We start from the raw sequence: 18447 nt of genomic DNA on the forward strand, positions 1-18447 counted from the left end.
TAAGTATTCGCATGAGTTTTTACGAGCATTACCAGATAAGCAAATCGAAACAGAAATATTTGACGACATTGAGCACGGTGAAAAAGAGGTTACCTCTGCCACCTAGAAGGTGTGGAGGACATCCTACACAGGGGCTAGGTTCAGTTGTCAATGGTCACGCCGGTGAAGGCTGACATTGTTCATGGCGGACAGTTAATCTAGTGAAAGATCTTGGTATATATCGTCGCAGAGTGGCGGCAGGAGCCTGGTCAACTGTGGTATGATAAAATGGAAAGCCAAATGATCGGGTTTGTGTAGAAGAATACGAGCTACTGAATTTGAGCGATATATCAAACTGACGTTCGATGAAGAGCCAAATGGGCGAGTGATTGTTTAATAACTTTTTTATCAATGGGAAATCAGGGTATAATGGTTTTGTTAAAAGTATGTAACAGCCAGAAGGAGGCAGACCCCACAAAGTATATACATTCTTGATCAGGGCGACGAGCTGCAAATTTTAAATTTTAAATGACTTATATGTATTATATATAATTTCGATTTTTGTTTACCCCCCACCCCTATATCCACCCCCTCACCCTCACCTTTGTAAAAGGCGTATTTCAAGTACTAGAGACTTGTGCTTTGGAATGTACATACATTTGAACATTATGATAATGTTCTGAAAGTTTCATTAAGATTGTATCTAGAAATTAAATTATTCAACAAATAAATTCTTATATTGTTGCCCACACTATAGCGCAGCCCAAGCGCAGTCGCTGCTTACTGCGCAGTTAGCAGAGCGCATTCTAATACGTGCGTGTGTATGTATGTGTGCCGAAAAGAAGTGCAGAGTGAATATTAGATTAGAGGGTTCAGGGTATCTCCTAGTCGAGCAGTCTCGTCTAGAGCTTTCTTACTAGCGAGGATCAAATTTTAAATTGTAAGGAGTCTTTCATGCCTGGAATAGTCATTTCTATAATGGCAAATTTTGGGTTCGTCGTTAAATAGGATAATAGGACCTGGTATTTTAGCCATATGTAGTCATCTCCTAATTGAAGAAGCATTAATAATATTATCTATTACGGACGCAATGACCTTTGAAAATTTAAAAGGGTCAGAAAAGTTGCAATCCTTATAATGCGTCGGTCCAGTTCTAAAGTGGTTTTCGAAGGACTTTCACGTGTTCCCTTTTTATTGTGCATCTTTAAAGCATTTTGCACAACGTTAAGAGATCTGTTCATCAGTTTCGCAATTTCACGCAAAGATTTGCCACTCTTTCTAAGGTTTTTAGCAATTCTGCGTTCCTCACTCGAACAATTAGTATTTCGACCCATCTACATATGATATTGATATTTTGTTTTTATATTACAGTGACAGTAAAAAAATCATTCTTATTCTAAACTTTTTTTTCGGGCTGAAGAAATGGAGTGTACCTATTATTTTAAGTAGGCCCTTTTCAGTGGATTGTGACTACTATGAATTTAGAGGGAAATACAATTTTTTTTGGCATGCATCATATTGCCAGATTGCTCTCTTAAAGTTACTATACAGTTTTTTTTTTTTTATACCCTGAACCCATTGAAAATGGGAAATCAGGGTATAATGGTTTTGTGAAAAGTATGTAACAGGCAGAAGGAATCATCGCAGACCCCATAAAGTATATATATTCTTGATCAGGACGACGAGCTGAGTCGATATAGCCCTGTCCGTCTGTCCGTCCGTCCGTCCGTATGAGCAAAAGGATCTCAGAAGATACAAGAGCTAGAGAGCTGAAATTTGGCATGCATACTCGTGTATACCATAGGCGGTACAAGTATGTTTGTTTACTTTTTCGATAACTCATCCGATAACTTTTTTATCGAGAATAATCGAAAAATCGACATTGTTTTTTCAGCCTAATTTGAACACTTTTAGACCTGGAGACTTAAAATTTGCGTTGTATATAAAGTTAATGAATACAAAGATTTTGTAATTTACAGATTTTGGATACCACGCCCCATTCGCCCCCAATTTGTAAAAAACGCATTTCAAGTACTAGAGACTTGTGCTTTGGAATGTACACACATTTCAACTACATGATTACGCTCTGAAAGTTTCATCAAGATTGTACGTCTACAAAAGAAATTATTCAACAAATAAATTCTTATAATGTTGCCCACACTGCAGCGCAGCCCAAGCGCAGTCGCTGCTTACTGCGCAGTTAGCAGAGCGTGTGCTTACAAGTGCATGTGTATGTATGTGTGCATAAAAGAAGTCCAGAATGATTAGAATATCAGCTTGGAGGGTTCAGGGTATCTCCCAGTCGAGCAGTCTCGACTTCTTACTTGTTTTTTCAAAAATATCAAAAATTAATTAGTTATGACAGAATCTTCAGAATTTTTTGGGTGTACTTATTATTTTTATCATATTTGTAAATATCAACCGACCGAAATTATGTGAAACTTTAAAAAAAGTATTTAATTGATAAAACAAGCAAATTTGCAGAGTACAAAGTAAACACGTCTGCTAAATCTCACTGAGAATTCTCTTTGCGCTCAAAATGACTTAAATATCTGTTCTTTGCAATTATCCTAGAGTACTATTACTTGTAAATATTTTCAATGAGAAATCAGGTTATAATGGATTGGTTAAAATTAACTAACAGGCAGAAGAAGTAAATGATCAACTCTAACTTGCGGTCCCTGGCTTTTATTACTATTATTGATTAAAAATTGCATATCGATTAAAAGTTTTTACTAATCCTTGTTTATTATATTATTTGGTATGAAAAATCTATTTCTTTTACAGATCAAACTTTCTGCAATATTATTGGACTAAAATGCTTGAAGGAAGGTAATGTTTCTAAGCAACTTATAGTATTATAAATAAATATGAGTATTTAGTTACTTCACATCATAAACAATGTTATTTTGGAAAATAATATTTTTATACTCATTCACGAAAGTGATTATTGGTTTTGTGCAATGTCCGCCTTGCTCTCCGTCCGTCTGTCCGTATGAGCGCAGTTTATTTCGGCGCTGTTGAAGCTAAATTTGGAACACATACTCGTGTATATCAGTTAATTTCTTTCGTTATTTAAACGGTAAAAAAAGCATTCCGTTTTATTCAAGAACAAATTTGCAACTAAATTACTTAAATCAATTCTATCCCTAGCTAAGCTGTGGTTCAGTCGACGACGTTGGCAGCGGCGTCGCTCGTGGTGTTGTTGAACCGTTGTGCAATTCTTCTTGGAATTGCTGGAGCTCTGGTTGGCGTGTGCAGGAAGTCCGCTAGACATTGTGTCAGCAGTTTTGGCAGCTTTTTATGTCTTATTTGCGTTGCAACAATTCCCATTGGGTTTTGTTGCAATGTAGAATATTTTTGTTGTTAACTTGAAGAATATTTTCGTTGTTAACTCTTCCCCCTTTGATTTGAGCTTTTCCTCAAGCGATCATTAAAAGAAGGGAATGTCGTTGAACTGTATGTTTTCTATGGTCCGTCTTGGTGCCTCTGTTACTTTCTTCACTTGGCAATTATCCAATAGTCACGTTATTTTTCTCGCCCTCTTTGTGTAGAGGAAGGCAATGACAATGATTATCACGACTATGCAGACCAATACTATGGATGATACTGCATGTGTCGTAAGTTTTAGGTTTTCTAGTATTTGGCTATTGTTGATATGTAAAGCCTGCAAAGCCTTCAGTGATAGAATTTGGAGTCGTCTCGATTCTTCTGGTGTCATCTGGATTATCGAGGAACCGACTCTTAGTGTGCTGCTCTCTAGGTTGTTGAAAGTCCGGTTGCCAATTGAAATGGACTCGTTGGTAAAGCGAATGACATAGGTGCCATTTAACCATGTACTTGTTGTCGTCGATGTCACCATTCCATTAAAGTTGTTGAGGATCAGAAGAACGTTGGCCACCTCTTCGATGGGTTCCACATGCTCGGCGTTACTGAACTCACATAGCGACTTTTCTCCATTGAGGAGCCTAGGCAAACATGTACTATTGCTAATGTTGACAATGTTATTTTTTGAACAAATCATTGTGTTATTATATTATTTACAGTTTTTAATAATTCCAAACATTACATTTTTGCGGGACAATATTTTTTTATACTCTATATTTATGATAACATTATATCTTACGACTGGTTTTACAATTAGGTTTTCATAATCGGTTTCCTCTACGTTAGGTATTTTTATTACATAAAACAAAGTAGTAGTATTGTGAAATACTTTCTGCTATATCATGTGTGAATCTATCATCTTTCCTTATATTGTTTGTAAGGGTATTGGTAACTGTTGTTAACTTATTTATTCTTTGTTCTAGCTGTGAATTTATTATTACTTGTCTGTTACTGTTATCTATGACTTTATTAATATGTTCTTCTATCTGAACGAAGTCATCATGATCTGGGTTGCCTGCTACGTATTTCCAAGCTGTTCCTAGAATATTAATGGCCCTTGTGGTCCTTTTGTTAATGTCATAATCTATGGTGCGTAAAGTCAAGTGAGTTTGGTTCATTTCGTGGTGCAAGGTGTGGTATAAACTGATAAATTTTAAATCTTTTTCGGTATGAAATTCTTTTTGCTCTAAAGCTTCTTTGATTTTACCTAAATTGATAATGTGAATAATTCTTGTTGTCGTTGTTTGTATTTTGCCTAGTCCGTCGTAGATCATTATGGTTTGTGCTTCTGTATGATTCGTTATGTCCATATTCGCCATTATTACGAGTAGTGTAGTATGTTGTATGTCATATAAGCATATGCTCACAGTATTGTAGTGTATACAATATATGAAGTTGACATATGCCCAAAATATAAGTAAGAGTATCACAACATAGCAACACTTTGTTGCTTTATTTATATTATAACAGCTATACATAAGTCCCGTAATATGATCGGTCACTTATGTACAGACCAGGCTGCAGCGTGGGATCTGCAACGTAAGCATTGTTACGGTCTCGTCTACGCTGTAGCTTAAACACCTGAATATATGTATATGCCTTCTGCATGTACATACAAACATATATACTAGACATCTGCATGGATGCATTCAATAGGCCTATTGAATCATTCATTTTTAAATGAGCACAATTTTTTTCCTGTACAGCATTAAATGAGTACTAGTAAAAGTTGTACAGCCCTGCATATGAACAGTTTATGTTATCACTCAATTTCATGCTGTACAGTACAAAATGAGTACAGTAAAAAATACTGTACAGTGCTTTCACTGTACACTACTTTGGTAGTGCTTTATACTTACTGTACAGTAAGTTATTATTATTATACCCTGAACCCATTTTCAATGGGAAATCAGGGTATAATGGTTTTGTTGAAATGTATGTAACAGGAATAACAGGAAAAGGAGGCGTGGCAGACCCCCAAAGTATATATATATTCTTGATCAGGGTGACGAGCTAAGTTGATTTGGCCCTGTCCGTCTGTCTGTCCGTCCGTCTGTCAGTCTGTCCGTATGTTTGAACGCGTCGATCTCAGAAGCTATAAGAGCTAGAGACTTTTTTTTTAAATGTCCGTATTTACAGCGCGCATATCAAGTTTATCATTAAAAATCGATAACTCATCCCGATCTTTTTTTATCGATAAAAAACCTTATCGAAAACCAGTTATAAAATGATATCTTCTACACCTTTATTGCTAGAGTCTCTAAATTTTTAATGTATGCTTATATGCAATTTATACAATTTCGGTTTTTGTTAAAATTTACGCCCCATCTCTAAATTCACCCCCTCAATTTCAAATACTAGAGACTTGTGCTTTGGCAATTACATACATATTCATGTTATAATCATAATCTGAAAGTTTCATGAAGATCGTACGTCCATAAAAAAAGTTATTAAACAATTAAGTTCTCATAGTAAGCGCACACTGCAGCCCATTCGTGTTTATGCGTGGGTGCTTGTGTGTGTATGTGTTTGTGTATGTGTGTGTATGTGTTTGTGTATGTGTATGTATGTGTTTGTGTATGTGTGTGTGTATGTGAGTGTGTGTATGCGTTTGTGTCTGTATGCGTGTGTGTGTATGTATGCCTGTGTGTGCGTACGTGCGTGTGTGTGTGTGTGTGTGTGCGTGTTTCTTGTGTAAGCTTAAAGACGCGAAAAGTTATTGAAATATCTATTGCTTCAAGGGTTCAGGGAATCTCGTAGTCGAGCAGTCTCGACTAGAGCTTTCTTACTTGTTTGTTTATATATTCGTTTATTGACAATCTTTATAATACAAGTTGCAAGTTGCGTGGTGGCTAGGATAGCGCGCGGTGCTTGCGGGACGGCCGTAAAGCATTGCTTCGCAAGCACTATGCGCTACCTTAGCCTGGGACAGCTCGTCTTCTCGATCGCTCGACTCTGCGGAGCTCCATCATCACTGTGGCCGCGAAGGTGCTTGTAAGTTCCCAAGCTTCCTCCGATTCCAGCATGGCGTTGACAATGTTGTCCGCTCTGATGGAGGTCCAGGAACCGTCCACATTCGAAAAGAATGTGGTTGGCGTCTTCCACATGCCCTCGCTCGCACCAGAGGCACTCGTCAGATTCCTCGTGGCCAAAGCGCTTCAAATAGCTCCGAAAGCATCCATGACCCGAGAGGATCTGCGTAAGGTAGAAGTTAACCTCGCCATGTTTGCGGTTAACCCATGGTTCAAGCTCCGGGATGAGCTTGTGCGTCCACCGCCCTTTAGCCACCTTCTTTGCCATCGTGCGATGCTGTTCGCCCTGACAGCGTTGAGTCGCGTAGGCCCGTGCGAATTCCGCTCCACGGCTTCGGCTCACCTATTGTGAACAGAAGTGCCGTATGATCGCTGCCTGTATAGCTATCGCAATGGCTCCATGTTGCTCCCCGAAAGAGGGATGAAGTGACAAAAGTAATGTCGATAACAGACCCGTATCCCGCCCGACTGAAGGTGTACTCATGGCCAGTGTTGAGCAGTGCAACATCTAGTGTCGCGAAGATCTCCAGTAGGATACGACCTCTGGCATTTGTTGTGGGGCTACCCCATTCTAGCGCCCAGGAGTTAAAATCTCCAGCTATAATGGCCTTCCGACCCCTAGCATCATCGGCAAGCTCGTCGAGCACCGTCGTGAATTCACTGAGCTGCATGCTGGGGGCCAGATAGCAACTGTAAAGCCATAAGCTACCATATCGGCCGCGTACGAACCCATTGAATGACTTAACATTCGAAAGTACGTTCGTTGAGTTGCCGCATACCCACAACGCAGCTTTGCCATTAACGTCTGTTGGCCATGTCCTAGGGCAGCTGGTTCTACAGTGGTGAGGCTCACTGAGAAAAGCTACATCTATACATTTTTCCCTAATGGTCTGCTCTAGAAGATCTTGGGCAGCAACACAATGATTTAAGTTAAGCTGCAAAAACCTTAACATTTCATTTTACGAGCAGCTTCACGGTAAGATGGGCACTTGAAGCTGCCTGCTGAATATTCCGTCTGCTTTTCACCTTTCCGCATGCAGAGGCTACATTTTGGTGGCTTGGTGCATGCTTTGGCACTGTGACCCATCTCTCCACACCTGAAACAGGCGCCCTTTAAGTCACAGTCGCTGCCGCAGTTTGCTGCCATATGACCGTAATCGAGGCACTTGAAACAGCGTTTAGGCTGCTCCACGGCTCGGATACGGCAAACTACCCATCCTATTCTAATTTTGGACAGCTCGATCAGAGTTTTAGCTTTCCCAATTGGAAGAGCAACCGTAGCTCTTTGCTGTCCACCAAAAGCTGGCCGAAGCGATTTGATAGCCTCAATGGGGAGTGAGCTATCCTTCAACTCCACCCTAATTGCCTCCAAGATCTCCTCTTTGGTCGCTAACTCATCTAGATCGCGAATCTCAACTTGAGCCGATTCGGTAAGTGTTTTAACTACCGCTCGGTCTCCCAAGGCCTTGCCTACAGCTTCGTGCAGAGCCTCAGCGCTATGCTCCGGCTTCCTACTCAGTTGCAGTAAAAGGTCCCCCTTAGCTGTCTTCCTAATGCCTTGAACGTCGCTGCTCAGATGCTTCAAAATTTGGGTCGCTTTTAACTACACGAAGCATGTCCGCATAGCTGCAACCCCCTACGCCTGAAATCGCAATCGCGTCAGTCCTGGGACGTTTTTGCATAGGCTTTCGCCCTTTGACGACTGTCCAGCTGCTCTGGTTTGTCTGTCGAGCGGCCTGGTTTGAAGTTTCAGTTTCAGCTGTAGCCCATTGGTAGCTGTAGAGCCATTGGTTCTTTTGGGTTCGCTGCACTTCTATTGGGCCTCGGCTTTTTTGAGGGAGTTTTCCTCTGTTCGGAGGCAAGTTCCCTCGACCGCTTGGGAGTATTGCTACCTACTGTGGTCTGCACCTCACAGTTTTTAACCGAACGGTTGCAGAACGCTTCGGCCGTCTTGTGAAGGCTGACCAGCCTAGCCAGCTCCTCTCTCATTAAGGCATTTATATGCCGCTGACCCCCAAATAAGGCAGACAAACCCTCTAGTGTAGCTCCTATTTGAGCTAACGCTTCTTTTAGTGACTTGGGTGCCTGGCACTCAGCCACTGGAGCCTGGTTAGAAGTCGACGGCTGCGCCAACGCCCTCTGTTGTTGCTGCGGCGCTCGCTGCAACGAGGAACGACGCTCAAAAGCTTGCAGCTCGTCCTCCATCATGGCATCCATTTCTGCTCCGACTACCACGGCGTGAAGCCTGTAGTGGGCAATGGCTACTAATATAATCTGAGTTTACAACCCGCAGTAACTTAAACTCAACTTGACTACAGCGAGAGCCCGAAAGTATGCACTACTTTTAATAACTGCTACTTCACTCCAGCAGCTAGGTTGCTGTCTTTGCTAAGGCTTAGCAACTCACCAACGTTAGTGAGCAGCTGATTGCCCGATGCAATTTCCAGCACTACTAACAGCTGTTAGAGTGAATGCACCTGATTTTTATACCCTGAACCCATTGAAAATGGGAAATCAGGGTATAATGGTTTTGTTGAAATGTATGTAACAGGCAGAAGGAGGCGTGGCAGACCCCACAAAGTATATATATTCTTGATCAGGGCGACGAGCTGAGTCGATTTGGCCCTGTCCGTCTGTCTGTCTGTCCGTCTGTCCGTCTGTCCGTATGTTTGAACGCGTCGATTTCCGAAGATATAAGAGCTAGAGACTTCAAATTTTTTGTAAAATGTTCGTAATTACAGCGCGGATATCGAGTTTATCATTAAAATTCGATAACTCATCCCGATCTTTTTTTATCGATAAAAAACCTTATCGAAAACCAGTTATAAAATTATATCTTCTACACCTTTATTGCTAGAGTCTCCAAATTTTTTATATATGCTTATATGCAATTTATACCCTTAAATTCACCCCCTCACCCTCACTTTTGTAAAATGCGTATTTCAAATACTAGAGACTTGTGCTTTGGCAATTACATGCATATTCATGTTATAATTATAATCTGAAAGTTTCATGAAGATCGTACGTCCACAAAAAAAGTTATTAAACAATTAAGTTCTCATAGTAAGCGCACACTGCAGCACATGCGTGTTTATGCGTGGGTGCTTGTGTGTGTATGTGTTTGTGTATGTGTGTGTGTTTCTTGTATAAGCTGAAAGACGCGAAAAATTATTGAAATAGCTAGCACTCCAAGGGTTCAGGGGATCTCGTAGTCGAGCAGTCTCGACTAGAGCTTTCTTACTTGTTCTTATTGCGCAAGTGTGACGCCTAAAGTAACAAAATTTACGCGCCCACAAAAGACAAGGAAAGGAAAGAAGCCCTGACGCCAAAACACTGACGCTATCGCCCCCCCTCTCTTGCACCACCGAATTATACCGCTTGGGAATTCCACGAACCGCCGCCCAGTAAGTCTCTGGTAGTTTTTTTGAGGTCGCTGGGTACGCCGCGCCCACAGCAAACACGTTGACTTCAGTTCTTTCCACTTTCACAGGGGAAAACACAGTTCAAGCTATTGTCTACGATGGATCACGATGACATCGACCGCACTCCGTGAAAACGGAACTCGAACTCTGTTTGTGTATGTGTGTAAGTGTGTGTGTGTGTGTGTGTGTGTATGTGTGTATGCGTGTGTCTTGTGTAAGCTGAAAGAAATTATTGAACTCTCTATTACTCCAAAGGTTCAGGGGATCTCGTAGTCGAGCAGTCTCGACTACTACTTTCTATAAAAAATAGAAAAAACAAGTAAGAAAGCTCTAGTCGAGACTGCTCGACTACGAGATCCCCTGAACCCTTGGAGCAATAGATATTTCAGTAATTTTTCGCGTCTTTCAGCTTACACAAGAAACACGCACACACACACGCACGTACGCACACACAGGCATACATACACACACACGCATACAGACACACATACACACGCACACACGCATACACACACACATACACAAACATTTACATACATATACACACACAAACATAAACACGCAAGGGCGGCAGTGAGCGCTTACTATGAGAACTAAATTGCTTATTAACTTTTTTTGTGGACGTACGATCTTCATGAAACTTTCAGATTATGATTATAACATGGATATGCATGTAATTGCCAAAGCACAAGTCTGTAGCATTTGAAATACGCTTTTTACAAAAGTGATGGTGAGGGGGTGAATTTAAGGGTGGGGGGTAAATTTTAACAAAAATCGAAATTGTATAAATTGCATATAAGTATACATTAAAAATTTGGAGACTCTAGCTATAAAGGTGTAGAAGATATAATTTTATAACAGGCTTTCGATAAGATTTTTTATCGATAAAAAAAGATCGGGATGAGTTATCGATTTTTAATGATAAACTTGATATGCGCGCTGTAATTACGGACATTTTAAAAAGAATTTGAAGTCTCTAGCTCTTATATCTTCTGAAATCGACGCGTTCATACATACGGACAGACGGACAGACGGACAGACGGACGGACGGACAGACGGACAGACGGACAGACAGACGGACAGGGGCAAATCAACTCAGCTCGTCGCCCTGATCAAGAATATATATACTTTGTGGGGTCTGCCACGCCTCCTTCTGCCTGTTACATACATTTCAACAAAACCATTATACCCTGATTTCCCATTGAAAATGGGTTCAGGGTATAAAAACGCAAGAAAACCAAATATTTATTCATTGTTATATTAAAAAAAATTTTTTTTTATATGTTGTGAACGCGTTGTGTATGTATGTTTGAACGCGTCTCTGAAGATATAAGATCTACAGACTTGAATTTTTTTTTCTAATTGTTTTTGTTTTTATTTTAATAAACTTAATTTTTTTTTTCCTTCTGCCCATTACTCCCATTCCTCTCCCTCGTCGTCTAAGCCTTATGCTGCTCTGCCGGCTTTTATTATACCCTAACCCGCGCGGGTCAAGGTGACCATTGCTGGCGTGAAGTTAGGGTATCTTAGGAAAAGAAAATGGACAAACGGCACATGCGCGCTGCAAATTCTCAAAAGGCAAACGCGATCGTTTGCACTTCTTTTTCTTTGGGTTCGTGAGTTTTATTTTTTATACCCTGAACCCATTGAAAATGGGAAATCAGGGTATAATGGTTTTGTTAAAAGTATGTAACAGGCAGAAGGAGGCGTGGCAGACCCCACAAAGTATATATATTCTTGATCAGGACGACGAGCTGAGTCGATATAGCCCTGTCCGTCTGTCTGTCCGTCCGTCCGTCCGTCCGTCCGTCCGTCCGTATGTATGAACGCGTCGATTTCAGAAGATATAAGAGCTAGAGACTTCAAATTTTTTTTTAAATGTCCGTAATTACAGCGCGCATATCAAGTTTATCATTAAAAATTGATAACTCATCCCGATCTTTTTTTATCGATAAAAAACCTTATCGAAAACCAGTTATAAAATTATATCTTCAACACCCTTATTGCTAGAGTCTCCAAATTTTTAATGTATGCTTATATGCAATTTATACAATTTCGATTCACCCTTAATTTCACCCCCTCACCCTCACTTTTGTAAAAAGCGTATTTCAAATACTAGAGACTTGTGCTTTAGCAATTACATGCATATCCATGTTATAAACATAATCTAAAAGTTTCATGAAGATCGTACGTCCACAAAAAAAGTTATTAAACAATTAAGTTCTCATAGTAAGCGCTCACTGCCGCCCATGCGTGTATATGCTTGTGTGTGTATATGTATGTAATTGTTTGTGTATGTGTGTGTATGTGTGTGTATGTATGCCCGTGTGTGCGTGCGTGTGTGTGTGTGTGTGTGTGTGTGTGTGTGTGTGTGTGTGTGTGTGTGTGCGTGTTTCTTGTGTAAGCTGAAAGTCGCGAAAAATTATTGAAATAGCTATTACTCCAAGGGTTCAGGGGATCTCGTAGTCGAGTAGTCTCGACTAGAGCTTTCTTACTTGTTTAATATTAATATTATTGTTTTTTTATACCCTGAACCCATTGAAAATGGGAAATCAGGGTATAATGGTTTTCTTGAAATGTATGTAACAGGGAGAAGGAGGCGTGGCAGACCCCACAAAGTATATATATTCTTGATCAGGGTGACGAGCTGAGTTGATTTGGCCCTGTCCGTCTGTCTGTCCGTCTGTCCGTCTGTCCGTCCGTCCGTCTGTCCGTCTGTCCGTCTGTCCGTATGTATGAACGCGTCGATTTCAGAAGATATAAGAGCTAGAGACTTCAAATTTTTTTTAAATGTCCGTAATTACAGCGCGCATATCAAGTTTATCATTAAAAATTGATAACTCATCCCGATCTTTTTTTATCGATAAAAAACCTTATCGAAAACCAGTTATAAAATTATATCTTCTACACCTTTATTGCTAGAGTCTCCAAATTTTTAATGTATGCTTATATGCAATTTATACAATTTCGGTTTTTGTTAAAATTTACCCCCCACCCTTAAATTCACCCCCCTCACCCTCACTTTTGTAAAATGCGTATTTCAAATACTAGAGACTTGTGCTTTGGCAATTACATGCATATTCATGTTATAATCATAATCTGAAAGTTTCATGAAGATCGTACGTCCATAAAAAAAGTTATTAAACAATTAAGTTCTCATAGTAAGCGCACACTGCAGCCCATGCGTGTTTATGCGTGGGTGCTTGTGTGTGTATGTGTTTGTGTATGTGTGTATGTGTGTGTGTGTATGCGTTTGTGTGAGTATGCGTGTGTGTTTGTGTATGTGTGTCTGTATGCGTGTGTGTGTATGTGTGCCTGTGTGTGCGTACGTGCCTGTCTGTGTGTGTGTGTGCGTGTTTCTTGTGTAAGCTAAAAGTCGCGAAAAATTATTGAAATATCTATTGCTCCAAGGGTTCAGGGGATCTCGTAGTCGAGCAGTCTCGACTAGAGCTTTCTTACTTGTTTTTTTTTTTTTTTTTGTTGATTAAATTATATAGGTTTATACTTTTAAGTTTTCAACACAGCCAAATTTTGACAATTGATGATCTCGTGATGCCAGAAAATATTTATTTGACCCATGTGGCTCTTTTTATAGCTAGCTTTACATACACGATAATCTGATACGATAGTTAGAAGATTAGCGGGAATCAGATACGAATATCTTTCGCATGATAAGTTCCAACTTCTTTGCCTTGTAAAATAAGCTTTGCAACGCAAAGCACTCCTAGTTTTTAACGGACTTATTTCACTAAATATCCTAATCTAAGTTAAGGTTTAAGTCAATAATGCGCTAGTATTAGACAATAAGCTGCAATAAATGAATTTTAAATAAAAAAAAAAAAATAAATAAAAAAAAAAAACTAAATATATTATGTTTTATTTCCAAATAGTTTTTGAGACGCACATGGTAAGGCAGCATGTGCAGGGGCTTGATATTTTCATTTTGGACAAACTTAAAATTGGATTCGGGGGAAGGAGCTTCAGGGATGCTAGCGTTGATCGCCTCTTCTGTTCTCAATTTGTCTTTGTAGGGCATCCTGTTGTTGTTGGACGCACCCTTCTGCCGGTTTTCCGACGAACGTTGGATACAATTCTTACACTGTGGCACTGTGTGGCACTGTGGCCCTTGTGGTCCTTTTGTTAATGTCATAATCTATGGTGCGTAAAGTCAAGTGAGTTTGGTTCATTTCGTGGTGCAAGGTGTGGTATAAACTGATAAATTTTAAATCTTTTTCGGTATGAAATTCTTTTTGCTCTAAAGCTTCTTTGATTTTACCTAAATTGATAATGTGAATAATTCTTGTTGTCGTTGTTTGTATTTTGCCTAGTCCGTCGTAGATCATTATGGTTTGTGCTTCTGTATGATTCGTTATGTCCATATTCGCCATTATTACGAGTAGTGTAGTATGTTGTATGTCATATAAGCATATGCTCACAGTATTGTAGTGTATACAATATATGAAGTTGACATATGCCCAAAATATAAGTAGGAGTATCACAACATAGCAACACTTTGTTGCTTTATTTATATTATAACAGCTATACATAAGTCCCGTAATATGATCGGTCACTTATGTACAGACCAGGCTGCAGCGTGGGATCTGCAACGTAAGCATTGTTACGGTCTCGTCTACGCTGTAGCTTAAACACCTGAATATATGTATATGCCTTCTGCATGTACATACAAACATATATACTAGACATCTGCATGGATGCATTCAATAGGCCTATTGAATCATTCATTTTTAAATGAGCACACTTTTTTTCCTGTACAGCATTAAATGAGTACTAGTAAAAGTTGTACAGCCCTGCATATGAACAGTTTATGTTATCACTCAATTTCATGCTGTACAGTACAAAATGAGTACAGTAAAAAATACTGTACAGTGCTTTCACTGTACACTACTTTGGTAGTGCTTTATACTTACTGTACAGTAAGTTATTATTATTATACCCTGAACCCATTTTCAATGGGAAATCAGGGTATAATGGTTTTGTTGAAATGTATGTAACAGGAATAACAGGAAAAGGAGGCGTGGCAGACCCCCAAAGTATATATATATTCTTGATCAGGGTGACGAGCTAAGTTGATTTGGCCCTGTCCGTCTGTCTGTCCGTCCGTCTGTCAGTCTGTCCGTATGTTTGAACGCGTCGATCTCAGAAGCTATAAGAGCTAGAGACTTTTTTTTTAAATGTCCGTATTTACAGCGCGCATATCAAGTTTATCATTAAAAATCGATAACTCATCCCGATCTTTTTTTATCGATAAAAAACCTTATCGAAAACCAGTTATAAAATGATATCTTCTACACCTTTATTGCTAGAGTCTCTAAATTTTTAATGTATGCTTATATGCAATTTATACAATTTCGGTTTTTGTTAAAATTTACGCCCCATCTCTAAATTCACCCCCTCAATTTCAAATACTAGAGACTTGTGCTTTGGCAATTACATACATATTCATGTTATAATCATAATCTGAAAGTTTCATGAAGATCGTACGTCCATAAAAAAAGTTATTAAACAATTAAGTTCTCATAGTAAGCGCACACTGCAGCCCATTCGTGTTTATGCGTGGGTGCTTGTGTGTGTATGTGTTTGTGTATGTGTGTGTATGTGTTTGTGTATGTGTATGTATGTGTTTGTGTATGTGTGTGTGTATGTGAGTGTGTGTATGCGTTTGTGTCTGTATGCGTGTGTGTGTATGTATGCCTGTGTGTGCGTACGTGCGTGTGTGTGTGTGTGTGTGTGTGCGTGTTTCTTGTGTAAGCTTAAAGACGCGAAAAGTTATTGAAATATCTATTGCTTCAAGGGTTCAGGGAATCTCGTAGTCGAGCAGTCTCGACTAGAGCTTTCTTACTTGTTTGTTTATATATTCGTTTATTGACAATCTTTATAATACAAGTTGCAAGTTGCTTGGTGGCTAGGATAGCGCGCGGTGCTTGCGGGACGGCCGTAAAGCATTGCTTCGCAAGCACTATGCGCTACCTTAGCCTGGGACAGCTCGTCTTCTCGATCGCTCGACTCTGCGGAGCTCCATCATCACTGTGGCCGCGAAGGTGCTTGTAAGTTCCCAAGCTTCCTCCGATTCTAGCATGGCGTTGACAATGTTGTCCGCTCTGATGGAGGTCCAGGAACCGTCCACATTCGAAAAGAATGTGGTTGGCGTCTTCCACATGCCCTCGCTCGCACCAGAGGCACTCGTCAGATTCCTCGTGGCCAAAGCGCTTCAAATAGCTCCGAAAGCATCCATGACCCGAGAGGATCTGCGTAAGGTAGAAGTTAACCTCGCCATGTTTGCGGTTAACCCATGGTTCAAGCTCCGGGATGAGCTTGTGCGTCCACCGCCCTTTAGCCACCTTCTTTGCCATCGTGCGATGCTGTTCGCCCTGACAGCGTTGAGTCGCGTAGGCCCGTGCGAATTCCGCTCCACGGCTTCGGCTCACCTATTGTGAACAGAAGTGCCGTATGATCGCTGCCTGTATAGCTATCGCAATGGCTCCATGTTGCTCCCCGAAAGAGGGATGAAGTGACAAAAGTAATGTCGATAACAGACCCGTATCCCGCCCGACTGAAGGTGTACTCATGGCCAGTGTTGAGCAGTGCAACATCTAGTGTCGCGAAGATCTCCAGTAGGATACGACCTCTGGCATTTGTTGTGGGGCTACCCCATTCTAGCGCCCAGGAGTTAAAATCTCCAGCTATAATGGCCTTCCGACCCCTAGCATCATCGGCAAGCTCGTCGAGCACCGTCGTGAATTCACTGAGCTGAATGCTGGGGGCCAGATAGCAACTGTAAAGCCATAAGCTACCATATCGGCCGCGTACGAACCCATTGAATGACTGAACATTCGAAAGTACGTTCGTTGAGTTGCCGCATACCCACAACGCAGCTTTGCCATTAACGTCTGTTGGCCATGTCCTAGGGCAGCTGGTTCTACAGTGGTGAGGCTCACTGAGAAAAGCTACATCTATACATTTTTCCCTAATGGTCTGCTCTAGAAGATCTTGGGCAGCAACACAATGATTTAAGTTAAGCTGCAAAAACCTTAACATTTCATTTTACGAGCAGCTTCACGGTAAGATGGGCACTTGAAGCTGCCTGCTGAATATTCCGTCTGCTTTTCACCTTTCCGCATGCAGAGGCTACATTTTGGTGGCTTGGTGCATGCTTTGGCACTGTGACCCATCTCTCCACACCTGAAACAGGCGCCCTTTAAGTCACAGTCGCTGCCGCAGTTTGCTGCCATATGACCGTAATCACTTGAAACAGCGTTTAGGCTGCTCCACGGCTCGGATACGGCAAACTACCCATCCTATTCTAATTTTGGACAGCTCGATCAGAGTTTTAGCTTTCCCAATTGGAAGAGCAACCGTAGCTCTTTGCTGTCCACCAAAAGCTGGCCGAAGCGATTTGATAGCCTCAATGGGGACTGAGCTATCCTTCAACTCCACCCTAATTGCCTCCAAGATCTCCTCTTTGGTCGCTAACTCATCTAGATCGCGAATCTCAACTTGAGCCGATTCGGTAAGTGTTTTAACTACCGCTCGGTCTCCCAAGGCCTTGCCTACAGCTTCGTGCAGAGCCTCAGCGCTATGCTCCGGCTTCCTACTCAGTTGCAGTAAAAGGTCCCCCTTAGCTGTCTTCCTAATGCCTTGAACGTCGCTGCTCAGATGCTTCAAAATTTGGGTCGCTTTTAACTACACGAAGCATGTCCGCATAGCTGCAACCCCCTACGCCTGAAATCGCAATCGCGTCAGTCCTGGGACGTTTTTGCATAGGCTTTCGCCCTTTGACGACTGTCCAGCTGCTCTGGTTTGTCTGTCGAGCGGCCTGGTTTGAAGTTTCAGTTTCAGCTGTAGCCCATTGGTAGCTGTAGAGCCATTGGTTCTTTTGGGTTCGCTGCACTTCTATTGGGCCTCGGCTTTTTTGAGGGAGTTTTCCTCTGTTCGGAGGCAAGTTCCCTCGACCGCTTGGGAGTATTGCTACCTACTGTGGTCTGCACCTCACAGTTTTTAACCGAACGGTTGCAGAACGCTTCGGCCGTCTTGTGAAGGCTGACCAGCCTAGCCAGCTCCTCTCTCATTAAGGCATTTATATGCCGCTGACCCCCAAATAAGGCAGACAAACCCTCTAGTGTAGCTCCTATTTGAGCTAACGCTTCTTTTAGTGACTTGGGTGCCTGGCACTCAGCCACTTTTTTTTTTTTTTTTTGTTTGTATATATATTTTAAGCGCTGAATCTGTACAATGCAAGTTTAGTACCTTAACAACACAATTAGAATTTTTATATAACACCTAACCTTCTGATGTATTCAGGAGGACTTACAAATATATATTTACAAGTATCCCTAAACGACTTATCTCATATTTTTGGCAAAACCCAAGCGTTTTAATCGCCTTAGTGGTCTCGCAGGAAGCAATCTTCTCGCTAGTCTGCTCCGGTGTCTAGCCAGTCTGTCACTATATCGGCTAGTGTGTCTCCCAATCTGTTCCTCCACAGTAAACAGTTTCAGATCTCGATGTAGAGTTGAGCCGCGCACATACCATGGGCAGTTTGTAATTTGCCGCAATACACGATTTTGCAGGACCTGTATGCGTTTATAGTTTGTTTTTGCGCATATTCC

General features: G+C 41.1%; 1 protein-coding gene across 2 annotated transcripts in view; it reads left to right on the top strand.

The window, feature by feature from the left end:
- ppk29 (pickpocket 29) overlaps nt 1-18447 on the top strand; it is a 344359-nt gene that overhangs the window by 312781 nt on the left and 13131 nt on the right. For both annotated transcript variants that reach the window (XM_089469773.1, XM_089469772.1), the window contains one exon: nt 2767-2811. In XM_089469773.1, the coding sequence (XP_089325899.1) occupies nt 2767-2811 (45 nt within the window). The remainder of the gene's footprint in view (nt 1-2766; nt 2812-18447) is intronic.

The sequence above is a fragment of the Drosophila arizonae genome, chromosome 5, assembly GCF_054131065.1.
Source record: "Drosophila arizonae isolate 15081-1271.41 chromosome 5, UAZ_ARI_1.0, whole genome shotgun sequence".
Taxonomy (NCBI): domain Eukaryota; kingdom Metazoa; phylum Arthropoda; class Insecta; order Diptera; family Drosophilidae; genus Drosophila; species Drosophila arizonae.